Below are 27,777 nucleotides of genomic sequence, written 5' to 3' on the forward strand. Positions count from 1 at the left end.
CAGTTTGGAAAGCTCTGTCCTTTGGCCAGGACCTTTAGGCTTGCCCGAAGACTAGCTTCTCCAGCCAAGGGAAGACAAAAATATGCAAAAAAAACCAAACAATACCTCTGTAGTGTATCTTGGCTCACTCTGGTAGGCTGGAAAACTCTTGAGAAAATTCATCTTGAAAGGTTTCTTGGATTTTTTAATAATTTTGGAGCTAAGTTTCTGGTTATGAGTATTGTAGTCACATGGAATCTCAAGTTCACTTCATTTGCTTCCTCATAGTTCAGTACTGATTCTTCCCTGGGACTTTCTTTCATCACACCTCATTCTGCTCTTTCCCCTGGATGCGTTTAAAAATGCCAAGTGTTAAAATGAATAAAGGACTATAGTCAAATACTAGGAGGAATCAAATTGCAAAAATTGTCAGTGGCAGAGCCTCCGTAACTCCTGAGATGCAGTGCTGTCCAAAAACCTGATTGCGGATTCACATATCTAAGAGGTAGTTCAAATATGTTGACTCTGTGTGTGTGTGTGTGTGTGTGTGTGTGCACGCGCACACGTATGTATGTTCATGCCTGTGTGCACAAACAGAAAACTTGAACTCTCCAGCCCATACCACCTGTTTTCACATCATTGTTGTCACAAAAAGGTTTTCTTTCTTTCCTTCTTTTAATTAGCTGAGCTGTCCTATTTTTCAGTAACTTGCCTCTTCCCTAACATACAGGCTGTAACCGTATTTCTTTTCATTAGACCTGGGCCTCGTTTGTCATTTATACCATACTTTTGCCTTTCTCTTTCATTTTGAAAGAAAGAGAGGTTTTCCTATTATTTTAGAGCAAAGCACCTCTGGTTTATGTGGCGACTCTTGTGGCTTTCTAAATGCACTTGATTTAGCTTTCAATGTGTAATTACTGCCAAACAAGTTAATTGCTTTATAAGTGTCCAAAATTCCCTGGTTTAATTTTGCTTTCATTTACCAACCTTCATTATACATCCACTGTTCAACATAAACACAAATGATTGTTAATGAATGCCTAATGCCATATTCATTAGAAAATCAGGTTAATGACTGGCAATGAATATCCCAGCTCCTTTATTCTTCCAAGACATTTTTTTTTGCTTGTTGATTACAATAGTTTTTTTTTGTTTTTGTTTTTGTTTACAAAGAAATTCTACCTGCAGTATAGGCTTGCTTTAAAGTTCAAGATAAAGTTTTTCTAAGAAATCAGAAAACCCCAACCCCTGATTCTTTCTGCTTACCTATGTCTTTACCCTTCAGAAAGAATCTCCTATAAAATGGAATAGTCAGAATAAACATCATTCCCTTGGACTATTGGCTATCATAAAGCCTTATTGTTTGGACAGCAAAAGTCTCAGGATTTTTGTATACAGGCGTTCAGGTGGTGCACTGAACAACTTGAGGAGGTATTGTTTGCTTTGCACTCTGAATGATGTGGAATGTGTTATCCACAATCTGAATAACTCTGGCAGTAGCCCTGAGAAATCTGCGTTGAAAGATGTCACAGCAGTGTCACTTGGGAAAGCATTCAGTGCATGCTGCTAATTGCCCTAGACAAGAATTACTTTCCAGAAGACAATCAGATATGTGAAGATACATGGTTGGAGTGCATGGCGGAAGGTCCATTGAGGAAGAGAACTGAGGTCCACATCATGGAGACGGGCCGATTCTTGTTTTGTAAGTGAGACCCCTTCCCTTTTCTCACAGATGTGGAGTTGCTTTCCAAATCAAACTTGACAGCTGGGTTTTGAGGGCCATTTGTGTGCTGACAACAGAACAGAGGATTATGTATGGGCTTGAGCACAGAACCCAGGTGCTAAAATTTGGTCACTGGCTGGTTGCTACATGCTGGTGTGGACTGAGCAGTATCTAATAGGAATGTTGGTGATGTAGTATTCCTTCCAGTTCTTATGCTCTGTGACTCTTTTTTGGTATCATGAGTCAGTCCACCTGCATTCTTTAAAACTATTGATTGGATGCTTACCATGTGCTTGGCATGGATTTGATGTCAGGGATATTGCATTGCACACACATTTCCTGGTGTTGTGGGAAGAAAACAAGGGTGACTCAATGCCCCAATGCACTTGTCAGGTAGCACCAGGGTGGTATACTTAGTCGCTCAGTGTCAGCACTCTGAAATCTTGTTATGCTCCCCACTCTTCTTTGGATCTTTTTTCTTTATTCTTCTATCTGGAAACTTCTACTTCTCTTGCCACAGTCCTTTTGTTTTGGTATTTTGATCTCAGAGACACCCCTGTCTCTCCCAGTTTTGTCTCTTTTTGGGGTTCTGTTTCCATCAGCTGAGTCTGCATCATCTATAGTCCTTGGCTGCACCTATGTCTGTGTCGGTCCCTCATAACATTTAGGGTCATTGAACTTTCGCCTTAATTTGTGTGGTTCTCTGAGTACTAATTCTACCTTAGACTCTTTAACTTCCTCAGGGAAATCATGTAGTAGACTAATTGTTTTCCTGGTGTCTGGACATATGCTTGTAGCCTGGTCATAGATCTGTTAGGATATTGTCTTCATGACAACAGGCTTTGCAGGTCAATGAGAAGCTGAGGCATGATTTTAGCAATTATTAAACAATAAAATTTCAAGGACCTGAAGGTTGTGACTAAATAAACAAATAGAATGTATCAAATTGAAAAGCAGAAGTATGAAAATAAATCCTGATATTATCTTACCGAGGTTTGATATTTTAGTATCCAGGATTCTATACCATCGGCACATCCTCAGGGTGACCCCCAAATGGACCTATGGTAGGAATTGTATATTTGCATCAGTCAGGTTTCTGCTATGATAATTCTGCACAGCAAACAACTCCAAAATCAGTGGTTTTCAACAAGCAGCATTTGTTTCTTATTTATGTTCTCTGATCTGCTTGTTGGCCATGGCTCTGCTATGCTCAGCAGGGACTGGCTTAAGGCCATGGGTCTAGTCTATTAGATTTGTCTCCTTGTTCTGGGACCAGTGACTACTTGGGGCATGTTTTTGTTTGTTTGTTTGTTTGTTTTCTCCTAGCTAAGATGGAAACATAAGAGACCAAGGCAAACCCTGTGTGTACATTTAAAGCTTCTGCTCCTGTCATGTGTGAACATGTCACTGGCTAAAGCAAGTCATGGGGCCTAGCTCAACATCAATGGGACAAGGAAACACTTCATTTACTCAGGTGGGGAGGACTTCAAAGCCACATGGCAAAGGATATAAATGTTTAAATCTATTTCATCCTACTATATTACAAGGTTCTCAAAATACTTCATTTCTCTCATTCATAACATTTGTTCCAGTTGAGATTTTGCATTTTTTGGTATGATACTTTAGCTACTGCCTGTGTTTTCTTCTGGACCTTGAAGGTAGGAATCGTGTCTGTCAGGATTCACTGTTGTTCCCCCAACACCTAGCACAGTGTTCTGGAAGATATCAGGTACTCAATGAATGAAGAGCCATTGTTCAAGTGAATTAGCTTCTAGTCTCCCTAAAAATTATCACAGGAATGGAAATATATCTTTGTGAGAATTACTGGTGTGATACTAAGGCCTTGTTTCAAACCTTTCAGAAATCCTCTCGCTACATTTCCATTGTGAGACCTGCAACCCTATGGGAGAGGAACATATCCCATGCAAATGTGAGTAAGTAGAGTGGTGCTATGCAAAATGGTGTCCATAGTGGAATTGTTTTGGTTTCAGTTGCTGGATGCATAAGAAAATTTGTATTTTGCTTTTACCTTATAACTGGGAAAGATTTTCTTTTAAATTTCAAAATAAGGAGAACATTAAAAGACATATCCTATGGAGTTTTGGATCTCTGAGATTTATAGTACATTTTTATCTTTTCTACGCGGATTATGTAACTGAGAAAATAACTTATTCATTGGATAAGCAATAGTAGAAGTCACCGCACATTAGGTGTGTGTGCAGTGCTTGTGTGTGGCACAATGTACAGAAACTGGGACAATAATGCCATCTAATATAATCAATAACAAGAAACGACTGAGTTCATCAAGTGAAAGACTGACATGTTTGTCATGTTCTCCCCCATTCCATATTCTACCCACTGGTTGCTAATGACGTCCTGTTGGTGAGAGCCACAGTGTTTGTTGCTACAGCATGCAAATGCATGTCTATAAATGACTGCAATGTGCACATGGAGATGGTCGCCATGGCTGGCCTGTCCAGTTGTCATGGAGCTGTGGGAACTTCCCAGGTTCCTCCCACCAGAGCTCTGTGGACAAAAGTAGGATCTGGAAAGAAAAAAACCTTTCAACCAACACTTAAATTTACATCCAAAGGGCTCTAATTGCCTTCATTTCCTTACTATTTACCACACCAGAATGGCAAAGCCCTTTGGAGAGGACCACACAGCTCACTGACACCGAGGAAATCACAAAGTCCCAAGCATGTGTGGAGAGGGCCATGCTAATTATGTCTTCCAGAGTTTCTGCTTTCCAAAATTTGGGAAGCAGGATTGCTCCAAATTACTACTTGTGGAGAAGTAGCATATGATAACTGCAAATATTCAAGAGAAGAAATCAAGAGACGTGAAAAATCACATTCTAAGAGTAAAGAAGAAGGCCAACTGTAGGAAGAGGAGAAACATGACCTAGTTGAAAAATGTGACCTGGTTTTCTAACTGTTCTTATATACCACTAAAGCACAGAATGTATCTAAATAAGGTGTCTGAAATATGCGCTTCTACCAGTCATTTTTCCATTTGGGCTTCAAGAACCTCTTAAGAATTAACCCGAGGATTCCATGACTTTCAGCATGGACTGTGTTCAGGAGGAAACAGACCCCAATGAAGTCCCTCTATTTCACCACTAGTATTTTAAGGCTCTAAGAAGGCAAAGCTTTGTGGAAGGGGATCACAGGCCCATTCACTTGACAAGGAGTGACACACATCATAGAGAGGATTGGAGATTGCTAACTAGCTTATACTATAGAGATAGAGCCCTTCTCAAGCTTATAGACGGTGCCACCTGGGTGCCTAGCGCACTCTTCTTCCTACCGCTTAAGTGAGCACCAGGAAGCAAGTGCAGGCCTACATGAGATCAGGAGGTTGACATAGCTGGATCCTCTTTCAAATTGTTTTGTCCCCTTTTTTTCTTTCTCTGTTTTCTTTTCCTTCCCCTTCTCTTTCTGCATTTGTGTGACTTTGGAGGAATTATAGAAGAGGACTAAGAGATTTTGAGATGTGTATCTTCTAAAGACTTCTGTGTTTTATTATTGTCATTGTTTTATTATACTGACTACTATACACTTTATTGCATATTATATAGTATAAGTTGTATATTATATCTTGTACATCATATACTACATATAACATATCTCATATAGCATTAGATATCATATCTAATATATTGCCATATATTACATATTGAATGATCTCTATTTGTATGTGTATATTTTCTAATTCCATACATTGTATATTAGATTTACTGACCATCTATGTTGGTCAGAAGGCTCTTCTGAAAGCAGCAGTAAAGAAAAACTCTTTGCCTTCCAGGAGCCTGTCATATAATGAGGAATGTAAATAATGGATAATTAAAAAACAAAACAGTAATTGCAGGTAGTGAAAACTGCAACGCTGTGAAGAAGATAAATAGGAGTAATCAGGTCAAAGATGATGTGGGTGGCAGGAGTATATGGCCTTAGTTAGGGTACAGTGGTCTGGGGAGTCCTCTGTAAAGAGGTGATATTTGAATCTAGTCCAGAGCTGTGAGAAAGAGACACCCAGGTAACATTCTGGTTCACAGAAAGTTCTTGGAGGCAAACTATTCCAAGCAGAAAGGACAGACTGAGACAGATTGGGTTTAGAACACTGAAGAGTGGACAGAATGTGACTGCACTGGAGTGGAGACTGGAGTGGATGGAGCAGTGGCAGGGGCCAGAGCAGGGGGCCTCCTGGCCAGTGAAAGGACTTTGTCTTCTACATGCAAGGCACAACCTGTAATGAGAGTTTATTTTATAGCAGGAGATGAAATGATCTGATTTATTCTTGAATAGGTTCAGTGGGTACTATATGCAGGATGAATTTTTGGGAAATAAGAGACCTTGAGTCCCATTAAGAAATTCTTGGATTGTATCAGAGAGGGGAGACAGTGGCTAGGACTAGGTTTGTAGCAGCTGAATGAATTGGAGGAGGTAGTCAGACTTCAGAAATATTTTGGAGATGGAACTGAAAGGCTATCATAATGAATTGAATATGGGGTGTGAAGAAAAATCAAGGAAGAGTTTTGGACTTTTGGCCTAAAACCTGGGATGGATTGTGGTGGAGGTGGTGGGAATCTTGAGAATAGGTTTTTGAGGGAGACCATCAGTGGTTGCATTTGAAGAATGCTAAGCTTGAGATGCTTAGTACTTAGTATCTCGGTAGTTAGAACTTAGTCTCATGGTCAGACCTTGCTGCAAGAGGGACAGGGAAATGTCCGCTTACTGGGCACATCATAACCTCAAACTAGGGTTCCAACATAGAGGATGAGAGGAGAATGGATGTGGGGGTAGGTGCCTAACAGTATCTGCCGTAGAAATAATAACAATACGACCCAAAATATGGTTTCTAAAAATAATTACTCTGGAATGATTCATGAGCCAAAGAAGAAATAATGATGAAAAGTAGAATACTCAGAATGGAATGATAATAATTTTAAAAGTGAGAGATGCAGCTAAAGTGGTTCTTAGAGGTAGACTTATACTTTAAAAGTTATCATAGAGAAAAATGAAGGTTGAACAATAGAGAGTGAGGCATTCAATTTAAGGAGGAGTTACTCAAACAACAAAATGAATTCAAAGGAAGCAAGAAAAAGGAACTAATCAAAGTAAGAGGAAAAAGTCACCAAAATAGAAACCAAAAAATACAGTTAGAGATAATTAACAAAATCAAAAACTTGCTATTGGAAGGAGTGTATAAAATAGATAAACCAACCAAGATGGATCAAGGAAAAAAAAGGAGAAACAATATTATGGATGAAAAGAGAAACGTAAGTACTGATACAAGGGAAACTTATCAAACCTGGAGTCAATACTATAAATAACTTAAGTGAACAATTAAAAACACACTATTGAATCAATATCCAGAAATTTCCATTTTCTCAAAAATAGCAGGCCAAGAGTTTTGAGGCTGAGTTATTAAAATTTCAAATGTCAGGTAATCCTTATATAGAGGAAAAGGAGAGCCTCTTCTAAGTTATTTTTTTTTGAAGTTGGCAAAACTTTTAAAATAAAATGGGATACTATGGATTAATCTCATTTATGAAGACTATTATATTAAATACTAGCAAAATCAAATTCAGTAATGTATACAATAAAATATATCATAATCAAGTAGAATTTATTCTAGGGATACTAGAAGAGTTTCTTATGAAAAAATCAATTCATGAGATATATAGCAAGAGACTTACAGAGTAGAATCATATAACCATGCCAGTGGATATGTCAACATTAATTTATGGGAAATAAAGCCTCTTTTATGAAAATGGGAATAGAAGGGAACTTCCTTAACTTGAAAAAAATCTATAAAAATCTACAGAAAAAATAATTAGACTTAATAGGGAGCCTTCGGAAGCATTTCTATTAAAGTAAGGGAAAATAAGAATGTTTACTATTATTGTTTCTATTAAAAAATGTCCTGGGGACCAAAGCAATGAAATATAGGAAAAAAAAGATATAAAAAAATTTTGGGGGGGGAAATAATATTGATTATATACCTTCAAAATCTAAAATTATTTCATAATATTAAAACTTATAAATTATTAAAACCAAAATTATAATTTACTTTGGAATAGGTATAACAAAATATTTGTAAAGCATATATGGATAAAAGTATAAAGCATTACTTAAGTGTATATAAAGGAGGGTCTGAATAAAGGAAGAGATGCTATGCTAATGAGTGAGAAGATTATCATGGAATTTTCCTGAAGTTAGAGTGGGTCATACAAATTGCATGAAAGAGAAAAGACTAAGAGTAAATGAGAGAGTTATGAAGAATAAAATGTGGAAACTTTCTGACCAGATATTGAAATTTTTATAAAACCATAATAAGACAGTGAGCTCAAGCAATGGCTGATGGGGGCACCTGGGTTGTTCAGTGGGTTAAGCATCCAGCTCTTGGTTGTGGCTGAGGTCATGATCTCGAGATCATGAGATCGAGCCCTGTGATGGGCTCTGCACTCAGTACGGAGTTTGCTTGACATTCTTTCTCCATTCCTCTCCTTCCTCCTCTGCTCCTTTGCCTGCTTGTGCTCTCTCTCTCTCTCAAATAAATAAAATCTTTAAGAAAAAAAAAAAGAAGAGGCTGATAGAACATAGTAGAATACATACTGCTTTCTGGAAAGGATGACTTTAAGTGGTTCCCCATTTTAATCATGGAGCCATATCAATGATTGTACACTAAACACATATTTTAAAGTCATGAGCTATTCAAGGCTTGTATATAAGCTGTCGTGGATTCGAGTGGAGAAAGATGCAGTAGAGGTAGTCAAAAAACAAGTTAGTAACCTTGCAATGGATCATTTCCACAGCAAGGGGTAAAACAGTCATTTGAAGGAATGAACCAGGAGGTCGCTAGTCATGGGTGAGCTGAGGACTGTGGAAAGTAAGGTAAATGTAGGACGGGTCATGAGAGTTATGACCTAGACAAGAGCATCAGTTCCTCAGCAGTTGTGTGTGAGTTAGATTTGCACAGGCAAGGCATTTTTAGATCTTCCATGAATGAGTTATTTGAGAAGTGGTGTGTCTTCATCTCAGCATGCCTTGGTAGCAAGCTGATTCTCCATCTCCTCTGTGATTTCAGCAGGAAATGAATCCAGCTGTGGCTCAGATGATCTGGGGACACATTTTATGTTCGACTAAAGTGCTTTGGCAAACTTTTAAGTGTGGCCTCTAAGTAATTTTAGAAATGTTTTCCTTTTCCAATATCCACTATGAATATCTGAGAGAAAAGAAGAGGAATGCCCATTCACTTTGACCCAAAACTGAAAAAAACTGGCCCAGAGGATAACTGGAGAATCAGTGTCCCACAGAAATGACACAAAGGTGGCATATCTGCATCCCTGGGGGAGGTCCTCTTAGAGACTCTGCTGGTGCCCAGGAATGTGCTCTGCCCAGAATCAGAGGGCACAGAGCTGGAAAGGGTTGCATTGCAGAGGTGGAACCATAGGCACAGAACTATGAATGAATACCTCATGCTTTGCCTTATAACAGACCTGGGTTGTTGTCAGTGTTAAATGAGTTAATTAGGGTTAGGTGTTTCATTCATTCAAAAAACTATATTAAGTGCAATTTATACCAGGCACCGTTTTAGGCTTTTAGCAGTGAACAAAACAAATGACCTTGACTTCATGGAGATTCCATTCTAGTGTGAGAGTTAGACAATACACTGAGAGGTCAGATACTGGTAAGTACTGTAGAGAAAAGGTAGGATCACAGAATGGGGGCATGTGCCATTGTTGAGCGTACCAAAAAGGATTGTTATTTGCACTCAACAGAAGCTGACTCTGGTTGATTCGTCAGAGAAAGGATTGAGCAAAATAAAATTGGGTGGTTCACAGGATCTGTGGGAGGGCCACGGAACCAGATCTGGGGGTAGGCTTCCTGGAAGAGTGATTCAAAGAACATGGTACAGCTGATCGAATTGGTGGCCATCTCCATCACCTCCACCACTGAAAATGAGATGCCACAGTTTGCACTGCTGTCATTTCTGTAGGATGCTTGAACTTGCAGCAGAAAGAGAAATAACTTCCTGCCATTACCTCCCATGTTACTAATTCATGAGTCTGGCTGCTGGTGTCAGTGCCTGGACCTTGACAGTGTCCCTTTCTCAGATTTATTTTAAGATTCAACAAGTTAGGGCTAATAAACAACTTCAGCAAAGCTTCAGTAGGCAAAATCAACATGCAAAAACCAGTTGTGTTTCTGGATGCTAGCAAAGAAGAGTGAAAAGGAAATTAAAAGAGTTCTATTTACATATTTATTCCATTTATGTATCTAGGAATAAATTTGACCAAAGAAGATTAGGATTTATATGTTGGACACTATAATAAATGCTGAAAGAAATTAAAGACCACCCAAATAAAGGGGCAGGCATCTGCATTCATAGATTAGAAGATTTGGCATTACTAATATGATAACATCGTCCAAAGTGATCTACAAATTTAATGCAATCTGATCAGTATCCCAACTTTCCTTTTAAGAAATAGAAAAATTCATCCTAAAATCTATGGAATCTCAAGGGACCCCAAATAGCCAAAGCAATGTTGAAAAAATACAAATTTGGAGAGCTCATACTTCTTCATTTCAAAACTTATTACAAAGCTATAGTAATCTAAACTGTGTGGTACACTCATAAGGTTAAACATATAGACCAATGGAATAGAACTGACAGCCCAGAAATAGACCTTCACACATATGGTCAATTGATTTTTTTTTTAAGATTTTATTTATTTTTTTGACAGACAGAGATCACAGAGAAGCAGGCAGAGAGAGAGGAGGAAGCAGGCTCCCTGCTGAGCAGAGAGCCCGATGCGGGGCTCGATCCCAGGACCCCGGGATCATGACCTGAGCCGAAGGCAGAGGCTTTAACCCACTGAGCCACCCAGGCGCCCCTGGTCAATTGATTTTTGACAAGCATGTTAATACCATTCAACGGGGAAAAGGACAGTCTTTTCAAGAAATTGTACTAGGAGAGCTGGATATTCACATGAAAAAAAATGCAACTGGATCTTACACAAGATATGCAAATTAACTTAGAGTGGATCAAAGACCTAAATAAGAGTTAAAATGGTTAAAATCCTAGATGAAAACAGGGAAAAATTCTCATTCATTGCCATTAGTATAACAATGATTTCTTAAAGATGATACCAAAGCAGAAACAACAAAAGAAAAAATGAGCTGGATTTTAACAGAATTAAACACCTTTGTACATCAAAGGGCTCTATAAAGAGAATGAAAAGACAACCCACAGAATGGGAGAACATATTTACAAATTATATCTGATAAGGGGTTAATATGCAGAATAAATAAAGAGCTCTTACAACTCAACAACAAAAAACAAATAATATGATTTAAAAATGGCCAAAGGGCTTGAATAGACATTTCTGTGAAGAACATATATAAATGGCTAATAAACATATGAAAGGATACTCAACACCATTAGTCATTAGGGAAATCCTAAACAAAACCACAGTAAGAAACTACTTTACACCCACTAGATGACCATTATTAGAAAAACAGAAACAACCAAATGTTGGTAAGAATGTGGAAAAATTGGGGGTACCTGGGTGGCTCAGTCATTAGGCATCTGCCTTCAGCTCAGGTCATGATCCCAGGACCCCGGGATCAAACCCCGCACTGGACTCCCTGCTCCATGGTGGGCCTGCTTCTCCCTCTCCCACTCCTCGTGCTTGTGTTCCTTTTTTGCAGTCTCTCTCTCTCTCTCTCTCTCTGTCAAATAAATAAATAAAATATTAAAAATAAAAAGAATATGGAAAAATTGGAACCCCCTGTGCATTGCTGGTAAGAATGTAAAATCGTGTAGCCACTATGGGTATATACCCAAATGAATTTAAAAAAAAAAGACTCAAACAGATATGAGTATGCCAATGTTTGTAGCAGCTCTCTTTACCATAGCCAAAAGTTAGAAACAACCCAGTGTCCTCAATAGGTGAAAGAATAAATATACTGTGGTATATACATTCAATGGGCTGAACAATAAAAAGGAATGAAGTTTTGATACATGCTACAATGTGGACAAACCTTGGAAACATTACACTAAGGGAAAATTATTGTATGATTATACTTATATGCAGTCTGTGGCTCCAGCATTGGAAACTAATCAGATGGCTTGCTGAATGAATATGCAAACATCGGGTAGAAAGAAGAGGGGAACTCAAGGGAAGTTCTGTATTTTTCATTCATTGAAATAGAAAGGATGGAACTGATAAACAGGTCCTTGGACCATCAAGTTAAGAAATTCATGACATATAGAGGAAGTATATTCCAGGTAGAATGAACAGCAAGTGCAAATGTCCTGAGACATTAAGATAGGATAAGATATTGAGGGAATAGCAAAGTCACAAGTGGAGAGTACTAGATGAAATGAGAGATAAGAGGACTTCCTTGTTGCCTGGACAGTCCAGGTTTATACCTGTCATTTCAGGATAATTGTCAGTAAGCTCCCTTTTTATGCTAAAAAGCGTACTGAATTGGGGCGCCTGGGTGGCTCAGTGGGTTAAAGCCTCTGCCTTCAGCTCGAGTCATGATCTCAGGGTCCTGGAATTGAGCCCCGCGTTGGGTTCTCTGCTCTGTGGAGAGCCTGCTTCTCCCTCTCTTTCCGCCTGCCTCCCTGCCTACTTGTGATCTCTGTCTGTCAAATAAATAAAAACAAACAAAAAAACACATACCAAATTGGCCAATACCATTGTGTAGATTCCAGATCCTGTTCAGCCTGTCTGTCTGACAGTCTGTATCTATGCGGGTTCCAGTCCTTTTCGGTTCAGGAAGAAACCAATGGGGATTGTACTCTGAATAAGATGAGGAGCCCCTGGAAGGCTGTGAGGAGCAGGATGTGACTTTGGTTTAACAGGACTGTTCAGCGGGCTTCTTGGAGGTTGCAGACAAGTTTGCAGGCATGCATTTCTCTCAGGAGATGGGGCTCCTGCAGGAAGAGTGCCCAGGCAGCTGGCCTGATTCTCAAGGTCTCCTCCCAGGTCTAACAACTGGAGCCTCGGGCAAAACTTCCGGGTACCTGAGGGTGTTCAACCCACTTCAAAGCTGCCTTGCTTCCTGAGAGAGCGACAGCGACGCAGTCTGCTCGGTGTCTTGTAAGCAATCCCACACTGCAGGACTGGTTGCTAGAACTCAAATCCCGTTAACTTCCTTCTGTGATACACACTTTGTGCCTGAGCATCAAGGCCTGACATTAATAACAATTTCTGGAAGACTGTGAGTGGCCAAGGACTCTGAGCGCTTAGACAGCCTCCTTCACTCACGGTAGAGGTGACGTCGTTCAATGAACTTCAGGGCTTTAGAGTGTTGAGAAAGGATGAAAGAAGCCAGAGAAAACCTGAGGGGCAGGACAGGATGGATTTGCAAAACACTGGTTCAGTTCCAGAGTCGAGTTTGGAATTACCATCGAGCCCTTGACTATATACTCCAGGTTCCTTAGCAATGTGACGTTGAGGGTGCTGGCACCTGCTTTCAGGTGGCTGTTGCCTGAATGGGTGGCAAATGGAACGAATGGTGAAAGATGGAGATGGTACAAGCAAACCCTGGGGTCCGATGGCCTGAGTTCAATTCTGGCTTTGCTCCTTTCCACCCTGGGAGATGCCCTAACTTCCTCATGTTCCCATGCCTCGTCTTCCCCTGCTTTCGCTTCCTCATCTGTAAGATAAGATAATGATAGCGCCTACCTCATAAGGCTGTTGTGGATTTAACATACATGGCCTAGAGCAGTGCTGGCACATGTGGAAAGTCTGCCACACATGTTAGCTTTTGCTACTATTCCTTCTGACTAAGGCACTGTTTATGCCTCTCTTTCTCATGAGAACACTCCATTTTTTTTAAAAAAAGAATGAAACTGCTGTCCTATTGTTTGTTTGTTTTTGACTTTTGGAAGTTAACTGGTATTGCATCTTATAGACTAAGACGTTGAAGGACTTTGGAGGCTGGTCCATTTTGATTGCAATGATTGAGCATGTTGTCCTCTGTTTTGGGAAGTAGGTGGATTATTTCCTGTGGAGGCCTCTGTACATCCATCAGCCAATGTTGCTTGTTTTAAGCAAAGTCAAGCTTAGCTTTTATCTCAGATTTTCACTTTCCTTTCATATATGAGAAAAATCAAACTAAACTTCTGAAATTTCAAGGGAAAACTTTTTTTTTTTTTTTTTTTTTTTTTTTTTTTGGTTTATTTAAATCTGACTAGACCGGTAAAATTTAGAATCCTGGTGAATAGAAATGATGAAATTGATTATCCTCAGAAAAAATAAGGCAAGGATTCACTCATGTAGAAGGTGACATCATTACAATTCATTATAATCATTTAAAAACTTTATTGAGGAGCACCTGGGTGGCTCAGTGGGTTAAGCCTCTGCCTTCAGCTTGGGTCTTGATCTCAGAGTCCTGGGATTGAGCCTCGCATCCAGCTCTCTGTTCAGCGGGGACCCTGGTTCCTCCTCTCTTTGCCTGCCTCTCTGCCTACTTGTGATCTCTCTCTCTGTGTCAAATAAATAAATAAAATATTAAAAAAAACTTTATTGAGTATTATCTGGATATAGTTATGAATCTGTTTTACCTGAGTAGTTTTCATATTCTGTTTATGGGTTACTTATATAACACAAGAACGAGTATATTTCAAGGAAAGATATATTTGGATGCATTACTCATCATAAGTATAATTATTGTTTAATAATATTATGAAGGGCTGATGATGAGATGCAGGTGTTTAAACATGCGGTGCCCATAGATTTGACGTGGTATTCAGTTCTAGGCATATACATTTTTAAAGACTTCTATTCACCAAGGAGACAATAAAACTCTATACAATGGTAAGTGTGTTTGCTAAAAACATGACGTGACTGGTTAATTTTTAATCTTTAGATTTTAAAATGGATTTTTTGGTGTGTGTGCATTGACACTTGTTTCTCAACTTGCTGGTCTATACTTTAAACTTTAGCGTAAAAAATAAAACAGAGCTGTATCGACAAAACCCACCTCTCTGGGCCCTTACAATTATCTCTGGAAGGTGATGGGAGGGTGGAAGACACATGTGCCTTTCGACTTCAGACTATGCAAATAAACTTCAGAGTGGTAGTTTGAAGTTTTGACACGTATTTTCTTCTTAGAATTATTGGTACCTTGGGAAGGATGGAGCTCAAACTTCTCACTTTCGAAGTGAGAAAACGGAGGCTGGAGAAGGTCATGATTTACCCAAGGAAAAATTGCTGGTGGACCACACTCTTCGAACACTCAAACTTGAACCTCTTAATTGTTGTTACAGAACATTTCCTAACATGCTGTGTTGCCTCCTGTCAAATGTGAAACTCTAGCTATTTGAATTCTTGATTAATATATCCAGTCAATAGACCCTTTTGAGTATCGACTATGTGTCTGTTCTAGGCTCTAGGATCTCTAAATTCTTAAACTTGGTTTTGATGTCACTATTCTGCTCTTTATTCTTCTATGGGCTAATGTTTCCTTCATTAAGTTCTGTGAGTGTGTTAATATGTTTGTGGCTTATCTTAAATTTTTAGCCCTTAATTGGGAAGGAGCTAAACTGGGAAAGAAAATTTCCAGTTTTGAATTAGGAAGAAACCAACATTTACTGAACACTGCTATGCACTTCATAGGTGCCTTTATGAAAAACTTACGAGCTGGCATTGAACCCTAAAAAAAGAAAAGCTAAATTATTTGATGAGGTTTAAATATCTTCTTTTAAGTTAGAAAGCAGGGAATTTGTTCACCCACAGTTAAGATAGTGTCTGGCATCCAAACCGCTTAAATTTTGTTGAATGAGTGAATGCATGTGTGATTGCTGGGCTCTAAACTCAGGTCTATATGGCTCTAAAGATCTTTCCACTATATTCATTTACCTTTTTTGTATCCCCTAGGGTTAGAAACATACTGGCTTTAAATACCACCTAGCGTATAAGCAATGTTTTCATAAAAACTTTTGCTTATAATGGCATATAAATTCCCTAAGACTTAGAATGCTCACATAGCTGTCATTATATAAATCTTTGAAGAATAAGAAACTAGATACCTAAAAAATTAATTTTTAAAATTATCATCAGAAGATCAAAGGAGATAACAATGAGCATAATAGAGCTGTGAATACTCTTGGAAATCCTGGAGGCATGAATATGCCCTCTTGATTTGAGGCAGCTCTGTCTGCATTGTGACTTCCAAGCTCTTCTGGTAATTTTCCCAATCCATGAAAGGGTCACAGCACCCAGACCTCACTTAATTAAATGATTTACATGGATGTATGATTTCAGTTCAAAATAGCTTACATTTCCCCGGGCTAAGCAACTTTTTGATGTTACCTCATTGTATCTTTCAATGGTTTTTAAAAATATGTTCCCATTTTTTAGGTGGGGAAAGTTGAATTCAAGAATGGCTAAGTAGAGGGGTACCTAAGCAGCTCAGTCTGTTAAGTGTCAGTTTCTTGGTCTGAGCTCAGGTCATGATCTCAGGGTCCCGGGATCCAGCAGCACATTGGGCCCCCCACTTACTGGGAAGTCTGCTTGTCTCCCTTTCCTTCTGCCCCTCCACCTGCTCATGTTTGTGCTTGTGCCCTCTCTCTCTTTCAAAAAAAAAAAAGTTAAGTAGAGATTAAATCCCATAGCACAAGTCCAACTACGACATTACCTTGGTTGTGGTTTATTTTCACACTCCCAGTAATTTGCTACCTTATTCATTTAAAGAATGAATTTAAAGAACATGCATTACTTATTATTATATTATGTGAAGCTGAGCCAGAGAAACACAAGTCAAATGGTGGCATCTACATTTTCTCACGTATAAAGAAATATGAGAACCAAGTTTATTCATTGCAGCATTCACCAAAACTCAGAAAATATTTATCAACAGGGACTGGTTAAATGCATTCTTAATACTATATAATACTATAGCCTTTAAAAGAATGAGGCAGGATGCTATGTGTTGATGAGAAGACATGCCCTTGATGAATCAATAAGTAGAAGAAGCAAATTGTAGGCAGTTAAGTATCATATTGTGAGAAGGGTGACAAAGACAAGGTGCATATGTACATTCAAAATCCTTGACCTTCCTTCGATGCTGAATAGATCAGAAAACAAAACAAATGAAAAAGCCAGACAAATGTTTATCCTGAGGTCTAAGGGATCAATAAATAAAACTCCTCCCTTCTTTGAATGAATTTTGAACCAGTGAGAAGACAGAGAAGGTGGCTGATAGATGTTGAATTACCAGATAGGTTAGGAATGTGATTTAGGTGTTTGGGCAACATGGGCTTTCTGTTCTGACCTGCAAAATGGCAGCCTTGCCTGAACTACCATGGTAGAACTTGGAAAAGGGAGAACTCCCCAAGGGTGTTTGGAAACAGCAGACTCTTCCTGATAGGCTTATCTCATGACTAAAAGCAGACTGGAATCACCTGCTTTTTGTAGACCCCAAAGAAAAAGGAGAGTGCATTGAATTAAGCATGCTCAGTTCTTTTCTCCAAATTCCCTAATTAAGTAAAAATCTCTAGGAATTGATGAGAAGGCAGGAGTGATTTGCAGGCAGGGTCTTCTCTCCAGGACAAAACTGGAACATATGTTTTTCTAAAAAAAGTGAGAGGTTTTAATGGGGGAGGACCTACACTCCTCATGTGGGAATTTGTTCCTTAGAATGAAGCCGCCTCATTCTGGTGTTCAGAGGAGCTCTAACCAGATCACCCACCCAGAAGTGAAGCCAGTCAGTTCACATGCCTTGACCACCTCTACCAAGCTCATGGTCATGGGAATAAGCCTTGAATTCTCCAATAAGAGAAGCACATCTGCACAAACAGAAAGGAAACTCATCAACTAGGCTTTTATTCATAATATACGCATACCTTGTAGATATTGTGGATTTGGTCCTAGACCATTGCAATAAAGTGAAAACCACAATAGAGTCAGTCAAATAAATTTGTATTGTTTTTTTGTTGCTTATAAAAGTTGTTTATACTCTACTATACTCTACTAAGTGTGCAATAACATCATGTCTTAAAAATCCAACACATATATAGATTAATTAAACTATACTTTATTGTTAAAAAATGCTAACCATCCTCTGAGCTTTTAGCAAGTAGTAATCATCAATCACAGATCACCATAACAAATATAAGAATAATGAAAAAGTTTGAAATATTGTAAGAATTACCAAAATGTGACACAGATGCACCAAATGAGCAAATGCTGTTGGGAAAAAGGTGCTGATAGATTTTCTCTATGCAGGGTCACCAGGAATTTTCAATTTGTAAAAAATGCAATATCTGTGAAGCACAATAAAGAAAATGCTATAAAAAGAGGTATGCCTGTACCAAAGATGGCCAATACTTAAGGGAAACCAATTGCACAAAAATAACCAAGAAGACCCAATAGAGAAATTGGCATTGGAAAAAACAGATATAATTCAGTAGCCAGAAGATGATATCTAATTAGTGCCTTCTGGGGAATTCTGAGAGAATCCATGAAATAAGAACAGCTGTGTCCCGAAAAAGAAGCCCTCAACAAACAGAAACTGTTCATGGACTCAAATATATGCTTGTTAAAAGTAAATAGTTTAACAGAATACTGCAAGAAGAAGTTGAGGAACGTATTCCAGAATGTAAGGCAAGAATAAAACATAAGAAAAATGCAAGAGGAAAGTTAAGGCATGGGGAATCAGTCAAAAAGTCATCAAAGCAAATATAGAAGATAAAGAAGCACAGGATAGACTTGGCCTGAAGCACCAGTTCTTCCTCACTGGTGTATCAGTGAAGCTGCAAGCAGGAGTGTGTAGGGCTGCCATGCCTAGGCTCTGATCCTCATCTTCTTCCATCAGGTTCTGTGTCACCCTTTCTCCTACTTCTGCTGTTCCCATTGACTTCTCTCTCTCTCTCTCTTTAATGTTCAATTAGCCAACATATAGTACATCATTAGTTTTTGATGTAGTGTTCAATAACCCAATGTATCCAAGGCTGGAGAGCTCATTGTTAGTGCCTGAGACAACAGTGGAGCTATGCTGACCAGTCTTTTTTTTTTTTTTTTTATTTGACAGACAGAGATTACAGGTAGGCAGAAGCAGGCAGAGGGAGAGAGGAAGGGAAGCAGGCTCCCCGCTGAGCAGAGAGCCCGATGTGGGGCTTGATCCCAGGACTGAGACCATGACTTAAGCTGAAGGCAGAGGCTTAACCCACTGAGCCACCCAGGCGCCCCTATGTTGACCAGTCTTAATGAACCTTTTGCTTCAGGATGATGTCAGAGTAAGCACTGTTGTAACACAAGTAGCCTGAGTATAGACTTCATAGAATAAATTCTGGACATGCCAGGGGAAAATGATTTGAGCTAAAGATTAGAAGTTTGAGATCTAAAACCAAATCAAGTTATGAAGATGAATAAAATTGATAATCTTACATATATTTAAGTTTGGGGTAGAGAAAGCCATTTGGACAGTTATTTGAATTTCTGTGTGACTCATTTTCCTCCTCTGTAAAATGGGGAGAGGAAAGTACTGATTTTATTGGGTTACCATCTGATGAATTCACAGGTCTGAAGTGTTTATAACAATGCCTGGTCTATACATAGTACTCAAGGGTTTGTTGTTACTGCTATATGATGAATAGCAGATTAATAACAAAAGTTATTCCTAAAAGAATAAAAAATCTAGAGTTAAGGACAATCATGCCATCTTTCCCTTCTAAAAACAGGTGCTTCTCTATGTTTTTTTGGGAGGATCTCAACACTCTTATTTTAGAAATATCACAACTTCAGTTTCTTTTCCTCCTTCTAATTAGATCTGCTATTATATATCAAACTTCTAACCCCTAGTTCAAAATAACTTTTCCCCTCTGAATTCCCAAAATTTATTCTTCATGATATATACTCAAGTTGCTTGTTTGCATTAGTACAGCAGTGCTCACTCTGACACCATTATCTTTGCCAAGAAGTGCTTTTCAATCTTCAGATTTTCGATAATGTTTGGTGGGATGCATTGCATTTATTTTCAACAGCACAGGATTAAGAAATAATACTTTATGAAAGAAAAAATACCTCATTGTAGAAGCTTAGCATCTGTTTTTGCAATGACCTCAATAGGTAACTCTGAATCCCCTTTGGTAAATTTCCTATTAGAATTCTGGCTGGTCTACTTCTTATTTGTTAGAAATAACTTTCACCAGAGGAAATTGGGCAGAAAACCTTGCCAGCATATTTAACTTCTTGTCCTTTAAGAAATTATACTTTGATTTTAGAGGTTTGACTTTGCTAGATAATGAAATTATCATGGTGGAACAAGCCATAGAAATAATAAATACAGTAATTCTTCTTTGCCTATTGTGTGTCTTTGCTATTCATAAATTTTAGGGCCTTAGATATTAGATACACTTACGTAAGGCCTCACGAACGGTAATTATCTTTTGGCCAAAGAAAAAGCCCAAACGAATGCTAAGCTGCATTATCGCTTGGCTTCTGACATGAGCTGATAATCAGATTTTCTTGCTTAAATCCATGGTGCTCGAACAATGCTACCCACTGTCTGTGCTTCCCGATATTACCCTTAATTAGAAAGAACAGAAACACAAATCTGAATTATTTCAAAATCTGGTTTCCATGGTCAGTGGTTTGAAGGGCTTAACTTTATTATAAATAAACCTGGCTTTATTGGCTAATGAAATCTGAAATGTGAAGCCTGGGATAGAGGGAGTGTAATACTCTGATGTTTACACATCAAAATATCCAGTGTGGGCAAAGTGTTTTGTAATAAATCTTTGGATAATTGAATTATGATTCCTTTGTCCAAGTACAATCTGAACCTCAACACTAAGGAGAACCTGAAAGGAACTTCAGTTTATGTTTTCTTTAGAAGTAACACCTTTACATTTAGTAATATATGTACCCACAGCTGTCAAGGAGGTGTTGACCTTTTTATTTATTCTCTTTCACTTTAGTATTTTTTTTTCTTTTTGCAAATTTGGTCCATAGTTATAAGGGTGTGATGGTCTGGATGTATTAATTTTAAATATTCACATTGGGCTCTCTTTGCTACATAGAATTGTGCGTGGACTAGCTTCTGAGCAAAACAGATGATAGAATAAGACATCAGCTGTACTTTTGTTTATGCACTTGTTAAAAGAAGGTGAACAGTAGGCAAGGATGCCTGACCCATTTGAAGGGCTAATTAGTAACTAAGTGGAGATGATAACTTTGTTCTTTTCCTGGAAAACAACATCAAGATGCTAATTCCTAGAACTGCTTGTAATGTACATTGCATGTAAGGATCTCAGATGCTATTGACAAATGTACATATACACATGTATACATCACACAAGGCTATTTATACATATGTCCTATATTATAAATAGTATATCTTTATATATATATTGCTTCTATGCAGATGGTGGGGGCCTAAGTATCGGTGTGTTTGTAAACTGTGGCCCTAATTCCTTTTATTCTTTGTTTAATGGTATTTTTTTATAAGGCCCTATCTTTTCTTCTTTGTGAATATTATCTTTTTCCTTTCAACCCTCATTAATATTTTCTCTGTGCTAGGCACTTTGCGACTGCTTTCTCACTTAAACATTCAGGGCAACGGGAATTACTCTTCAATCTGTTTTCCAAATGAGGATATTGAAACTTAGAGAGCTAGAATAATTTTCCTAGGATCACGTATCTGGTAAGGGGTGGAGGCAGACTTTCAGTACAGGTATTATCAATTCCAAATTCCACGATCTTGAGTACTGGTTGGACTGTCCCATCAAAATGTATGTTAGCTTCTTTTAGTTTATTTCCTTTGTCTTCTTTGCAGTTCTGTCTCATTGGCTGGGATAGATAGGACTCTTTCTCCAGTGTTCAGGGACCTAGTTGGATGTGTCTAGAGTTCAGGTTCCTGTACTTAAGAGTCATCGTGGAGCTAGGTACTTGTGGAGATATTGGGGTCTTTACTACTTCCAGGGATAGCAATCATAGAGAAGCCTTTAGAGCCTCTGGTGTTCCTGGTAAGAAGTATCAGAAAGATACCATTTAGGGGCGCCTGGGTGGCTCAGTGGGTTAAAGCCTCTGCCTTCAGCTCAGGTCATGATCCCAGAGTCCTGGGATAGAGCCCCACATTGGGCTCTCTGCTCAGCGGGGAGCCTGTTTCCTCCGTTCTCTCTGTCTGCCTCTCGGCCTACTTGTGATCTCTGTCTGTCAAATAAATAAATAAAATCTTTTTAAAAAAAAAAGAGAAAGAAAGATAGCATTTATATCAGCTGGAAGGATACTCTGGGACCAAGAAATGGGGGGTAAAACATCATCTAACCTAGACAATATAGAAGAGTGAGCAGTGAGTCGTAGCTGGTTAAACATGGTAGACTGATGACATCTCTCCTCTCCCTTTCCCCAGACCCTTCAGATTCAACAACAGAACAAAGCCTCCCAAATGGTATGTTGCAAATGGGTCACAGGTAGGCTGAGATATTAATCGATTTAGTCCTCTCGGTAGTGTTGTGAAGGGTAGGATAGCAGGTAAAGTCAGACCAGTTGCCTTGGCCTTGAATAGTCTTATCCATTTACCCCATTGCTCCCTACAAATGTTTTATATTTTTTGTCTCATGTGATTTTGAAAATGATTGGGAAGCACTGCTTTAAAACAAAATGCATTCACTTACAAGGTAAAAAAAAAAAAAAAAAAAAAGAGAGAGAGAGAGAGGAGATAACATTGAGTGAGCAATTTCAACAGTTCTTTTGAAAGCTGTCAAATTGGTTAAAATGTGGTCACTGACCTAACAGAAGGAGTGATTCCCAACACAAGTTTACACAGGGATGCTACAAGGAGAAGTGAATCAATTCATTCTACTCCCAAGAAACCTGGAACTTGAAGGTTTTTCATAACAGGCACAGGGCCTAAAATAAAGGGCCAGCGATAGTTTGGTTCAGAGCTCCATTTTTCCTTGGCTCACCCTGTAGAGTCAAGACAAGGATTTATTGTCTGGCAAAATTAAACTAGAGAGGCTCTCAACACAGGGACACTGGACTCAGAGATGATGTGGAATCTCCAGACAGGGATTTCTTGAAATTTTAGGTGGTAGTCTTGTGGGAACTTCAGGCCCTTTTCCCTGTTGTATTCCCAGAATTTTAACAGCCAGATAAATATTTCCTGGGCTGGTATTTGGAGCATTCTTCTGTAGAGAAGGCAGAGAAAAGCCCTTCACATTCTGACATTGAGGGATCTGTCATGGGAAAGGCAGGCTCACTGCCTGATGCTACAGTGAAGCCCAGTAGTCAACAAGCCTTGCTCTAGGGAACCCAGTTTGCAGGCTGCATTTTAGTGCCTTACTATTAAATATCAATGGGTAGCCAAGATTGCAAATAATTTTTTTATGATTTTTAATTTTCAGAAGAATCTTTCTGCTGATGCAAATGTTTCTCAAGCTGTTAAGAATATTTTTATAGACAGTGACAACATTGGGATACATTTACGATAAATTGTTTTGAAATGTAAATTTTAGTACATCTAGAGTTGAAGATTTTTGCAGGCAATATTTTAAAAAATATTTAACTCTTCATACACATTTGTTTTGTGTAAATCTGAATTTAATTTTGAACTTAAATTTATACAACAGTATTTCCATGTTTCCTCTGATATTTCTGTCACTTGTGGAGGTCTTATAAGAAACTGAAGGTGGCTTAATGATTTTCATATAATTCAAAACATTTGTTATGCAATTTCAGGAAGATCATCCTAACTCAGTGCAATTAGGGAGGTTGGTTTTAGCTCCTTACTCTGTGGCTTACTACATATGTTAACAAAAGCAGAATACCTCTTTCTTTTAGTTGTGTTTGTAGCAAGTATCATATTTTTCATTTCGAGGATAAGGAAAGTACCTAGGATTTTCAGACTCAGCTAATTGGAGAATGATGCCAACTAAGGCAAAGTGGGCATCATCTTTTCCAGTATCAGTACCATCTTTATCAGAATTAATCAGTTTAACCCAGAGTGAAAGAAACCATTCCATGACCGCAGACTGCATTTTAAATCCTCATGTCACTAATACATGTCCCCGGGCACCAGTCAGAGCAGGAAGAGGTTTTAGTTCACCCAACTCAAGCCGTTTTATCCAAAAAGCAATTCAAAGCCAACTTGTGCTTGCCACGTTGGTAAGGTGCCACGTCGGTGAGGTGACTGTGGCAACCCCAGACTCTGTACTCTCACCGTCAAACCTTGAACCTGGAAGTCTCAACAAAAATCTCGTGATACTGGTTCTGAATCTCAATCCCTGTAGCCAACAGAATGTAATGCACTGTTGTGCTCAGATAATTTGCTTTATCCCTGAAGTCTGGGAGTCTGGGGGGAGACACACATGTAAACCAAAGGCATCATGATTTGGAGTCACATAGTTGTCTAAATACTTGGTCCTGGAAGTAGAATCAAAGAATGTAGGGGCTGAAAAGGCACACATACCTTCCCCAGTGGTGGTGGTCACAGAGGCTGTAACCCTTTTTTTGGAGGAGACATCTGCTTTGGGTTAGAGAAAGGACTGAAGCTTTCCACATAGACCACTTTTGTCCCTGCACTCATTTGCCACCTGCACTGGACGGTCACCATGCCTGGCTGCATTTCTTTTCACACTAATGTTCAGTGGGAAGAGATTAAGAGCAAAGATCAAGATCACACAGGGCATGATCCTACTTCACCAAATGGTGGGTAATGCTTCATGTAGAAGAAATGATCGTTTTATTCCATATTTATGTTCAGACCCTGGGGGTGATATTCTAAGTGGCTGCCTTCCATCACAATTTGAATTTCCTGTTGCTGAAATCCCACCCTTATTTCTTGTTGTGGGTCTTCAGGGTCGGCTAAAGAATGATTCTGGATTTTCCCAAGTCAAATTGAAGAACTCTCTGTCAAAGAATAAGTTTCGTGTGGAAATCCAAACCGTTCTTTCTGGACTGCAGAGGTGATCTATTTTCATTATCTCATGGGGACCGTGTTCAGTCAGAGAAGCTCCAATTTCTGTCCTTCTCTTCTTATGTCCTCTCATTACAATTGCTGCTAGGTATCCTGAAGCTGGTGCTTCCCCTGCAGATTGCCAAGAGAGAAAGAAAATACACCGTCATTGGCTACTGTACTTAGAATGGTTCCTAAACCCAAGCAAGAAAACCACAGTGATGTTGGCAAGCAAACAATTGAAAAGTACAGGTGCTGGCAGTATGCACAGCCCTAAAATCAACATGACTTAGGAGGAGAGGAGGTTGGAGAACAAAGAAAGGTGCTTTTCATTCAGAGAAATTTATTTCTTTTAAATATTTGCAATCTGCAGCCGATCGCATAGGAGGCCACTTGGCATTATTTCCCCACAAAAGGGAGGGCTGGGTGGTAATGAGCAGATGCTTGAGTGGCCTGTGGCGTGAGGTGCGCCATCCGTCAAGAAGATCAATATTGACTGTTCTTGTATCTTTGTGACAAAAGTTTGCTCTTCTTAAACAAAACAAAACAAAAAAATGGTGGGGGTTGTGCTTTAATATATAGAGCGTGGATTTGACTTCAGGCAGTAAATCAACTGCGAACAGTGAGGACTGCACAGACAGGACTAAGTCTCCCCTTCCCCTGCCCAATGATAACATGTTCAGTGTTTTAAGGAGTAAAATATATCCTTAAAAAAATTTAAGGAGTAAAATATATAAGGAGTAAAATATAAAATATAAGGAGTAAAATATATGACTCTGACCATCTTTTCTCCATCCATTCTTTTTCACTTCAGTTAAATCATACCTTGAAGATACCGTATGAAAGTCATGCTGTACAAAATGTGTTTTAAACTACACACTGAAGTGGTTCACTTTGACTCCGCCTATATCAACAAAGCAGCATGTCTTATGTAGCAGAGAGTGTGCTAGGCACTGGAGAGACCAAGATGAAGAAGACAGTTGCTTTTTTGTGCCTCAGTTTCCCCAGTTTGTCAAGCTTAGATCACAGCAAGAATTCTGGTTATGACCAGCCTCCTATACCGTGGCAAATGATTTATTCTTTAGATCAAAGTGTCATCTACATCTTTGACATGCATTCAAATCAGCTGAGGACTCTGTTAAAATTTGAGTAGGACTAACTAAAGCCAGGCCACAGAATCTCCATTTCTAACCAACTCCCCAATCGTAGTCTATGGATTTACTTTGAATAAGAAACATCTACATATTACTTTTATCACTCATGTGTATGATGCTTATGAACTGTGCCCATTCCTGGGCCCCCCTCTCAAATTTTTGAGTCAAAAATCTTCATTTTAACATGTTCCCCAGGTGATTTCTATGCACAATAAAGTTTGAGAGCCATCAATTAGTCGATGGGAAACCATTGAACAGTTAAGAAGGTGAATGTTATTGTCTATTATTGTATTTATTCTATTGGATTTTAGGAAGAGAAGGTGAAAAGGGAATTCCACTGAGGTGAATGGTGGGAACTGTAGCAGGGGGATGAGTCTGAAGGACATTGAGATGGGGGTGCTGACAGGATTTGGTTATGAGTGGATCTGGGGGTGAAGAAGGTAGGAGGAGGCCAGGGTGACTTTCCAGGTTCTGGTTTGGATGTCTGGATTGCTGGTTGTGCCAATGATATGGGGAAGCAGGACCGTGTGGGGTTAAGAACACAGAGTCGGGAGTGGGGAAGAGTAGATTTGAGACCCATCTTCAGCGCTGACTTATTTACATAGCCTTGGTACGTTAATTTTTTGTCAACAAAACATGGTTGATGGTTTTTATGAGGTAATATTAGCCCCCTTTTGCAGAGGTAGAAACTGAGGAGTAAAGGGTAAATTGTCCAGCTCCTATGTGTGGAGAGGAGTGGGGGTGGGTTTTCCACATACAGCCTTCCTTGTTGGATAGTCCCTGCTCTGAACCTTTAGCTCCAGGGTTTCTCCAAGGACAGATGGGCTGGGGTAGTTAGCGGCATTCATTTAGCCACTCAAAGTTTTCTCTCACTTCATGTTCTCTCAAGGTCTCTTACTGTCACCTCTGAGCCACCTCCTCCCTTTAAAGTGTAGCAAGACCCTCCCTTTCACTTCTCTTCGCTCATCTGAGATATTTTCAAAAAGAGTTTACTTAAGATGGAACAAATACCTCTAGAGATAAAGCAAAGGCTGACAGCAGTGGAGACTTCCAAGTACAGGTGTCTGACCTTGACTCAGTTTATCTCCCACATCCTGTTGCTGGTGCAGCTGGCCTGGGGCACTGGGTTCCTGGCTCTCATTCCACCTTTTAACATATTATGTGTCCTCTTAAGTTTCATCCCAGTAGGTCTGTCCTGCCTCCTTGGTCTGTAGTCATGGCCAAGGAAGAGTTCCTCCTCTGTTCCGTCTTAAGACCCTCCCTCTCCGCTTCAAGTTTCTGGCTTGAGAAACAAGCTTTTTCCACAGGGAATGGCTCGGGCTGGGGGAATATGGCTGTGGGATGAAAATCTCAGCCTTCAGGAAAGATCCCATTCCTCATGCAAGGGTTGTTTGGTCTTATAGACCCAGTGAACTAACACCACCTTAAACATATATTGATCCAAACAGTAATATCCAATCATATCCAAACAATCAACATTATGCACAAATGCTAGTGGGCAGTTGGTGCTGATTACATGTTTGTTGAATTGTTTAATTTCAAATTGAATCAGGCCATCCTAATTTATGACCTTGCTCCTATTAATTATCCAATATCTTTGCATCTTTCTTCTCTTTATTTTCCCCTTTTATTTTTTATTTATTATTTCAAGGAGACAAAGCTCAACTTCAAAGCTTGCCCTGCTTCAATCTTCTGTCATCCTTCTCTATGCCCTATGTTTCCAGTAACTGTACTCAGAATCACCCACATCAGGATATCACATGGCTATGACATCTCTGCTTTCAAATCTTTGCTTTAAAGTTACGCAGTCCAAGAAGGCATCTCTTATTTATGTATATAAATTGGTACATTATCCTCAACATTTTCAATTCCCCTTATCTTGTCTTATTTTTCGTTTTAGGAGTAAAAAAATTGCCACCTGATATATTATAGATGTATTTATTTATTTTTATGTCACCTTCACTTAACATGTCAATTTCATAAGGACAGAGATTTCATC

The 27,777-nt window shown here is 39.1% G+C and overlaps 1 protein-coding gene across 8 annotated transcripts in view; it reads left to right on the plus strand.

The window, feature by feature from the left end:
* The window catches only part of CUNH12orf42 (chromosome unknown C12orf42 homolog), a 134,835-nt gene that overhangs the window by 47,646 nt on the left and 59,412 nt on the right, over positions 1–27,777 (plus strand). For 2 of the 8 annotated variants that reach the window (XM_004743006.3, XM_045084776.1), the window contains 3 exons: positions 3,564–3,632; positions 22,081–22,119; positions 24,528–24,634. In XM_004743006.3, the coding sequence (XP_004743063.1) occupies positions 3,564–3,632; positions 22,081–22,119; positions 24,528–24,634 (215 nt within the window). Of the gene's footprint in view, positions 1–220; positions 3,177–3,563; positions 3,633–22,080; positions 22,120–24,527; positions 24,635–27,777 lie in introns of those variants that run through there. The other 6 variants (XR_006608032.1, XM_045084777.1, XM_013051529.2 and 3 more) reach the window with 5 other exon arrangements.

The sequence above is a fragment of the Mustela putorius genome, unplaced genomic scaffold, assembly GCF_011764305.1.
Source record: "Mustela putorius furo isolate JIRA1106 unplaced genomic scaffold, ASM1176430v1.1 tig00000788_pilon_pilon_pilon, whole genome shotgun sequence".
NCBI classification, from domain to species: Eukaryota; Metazoa; Chordata; class Mammalia; order Carnivora; family Mustelidae; genus Mustela; species Mustela putorius.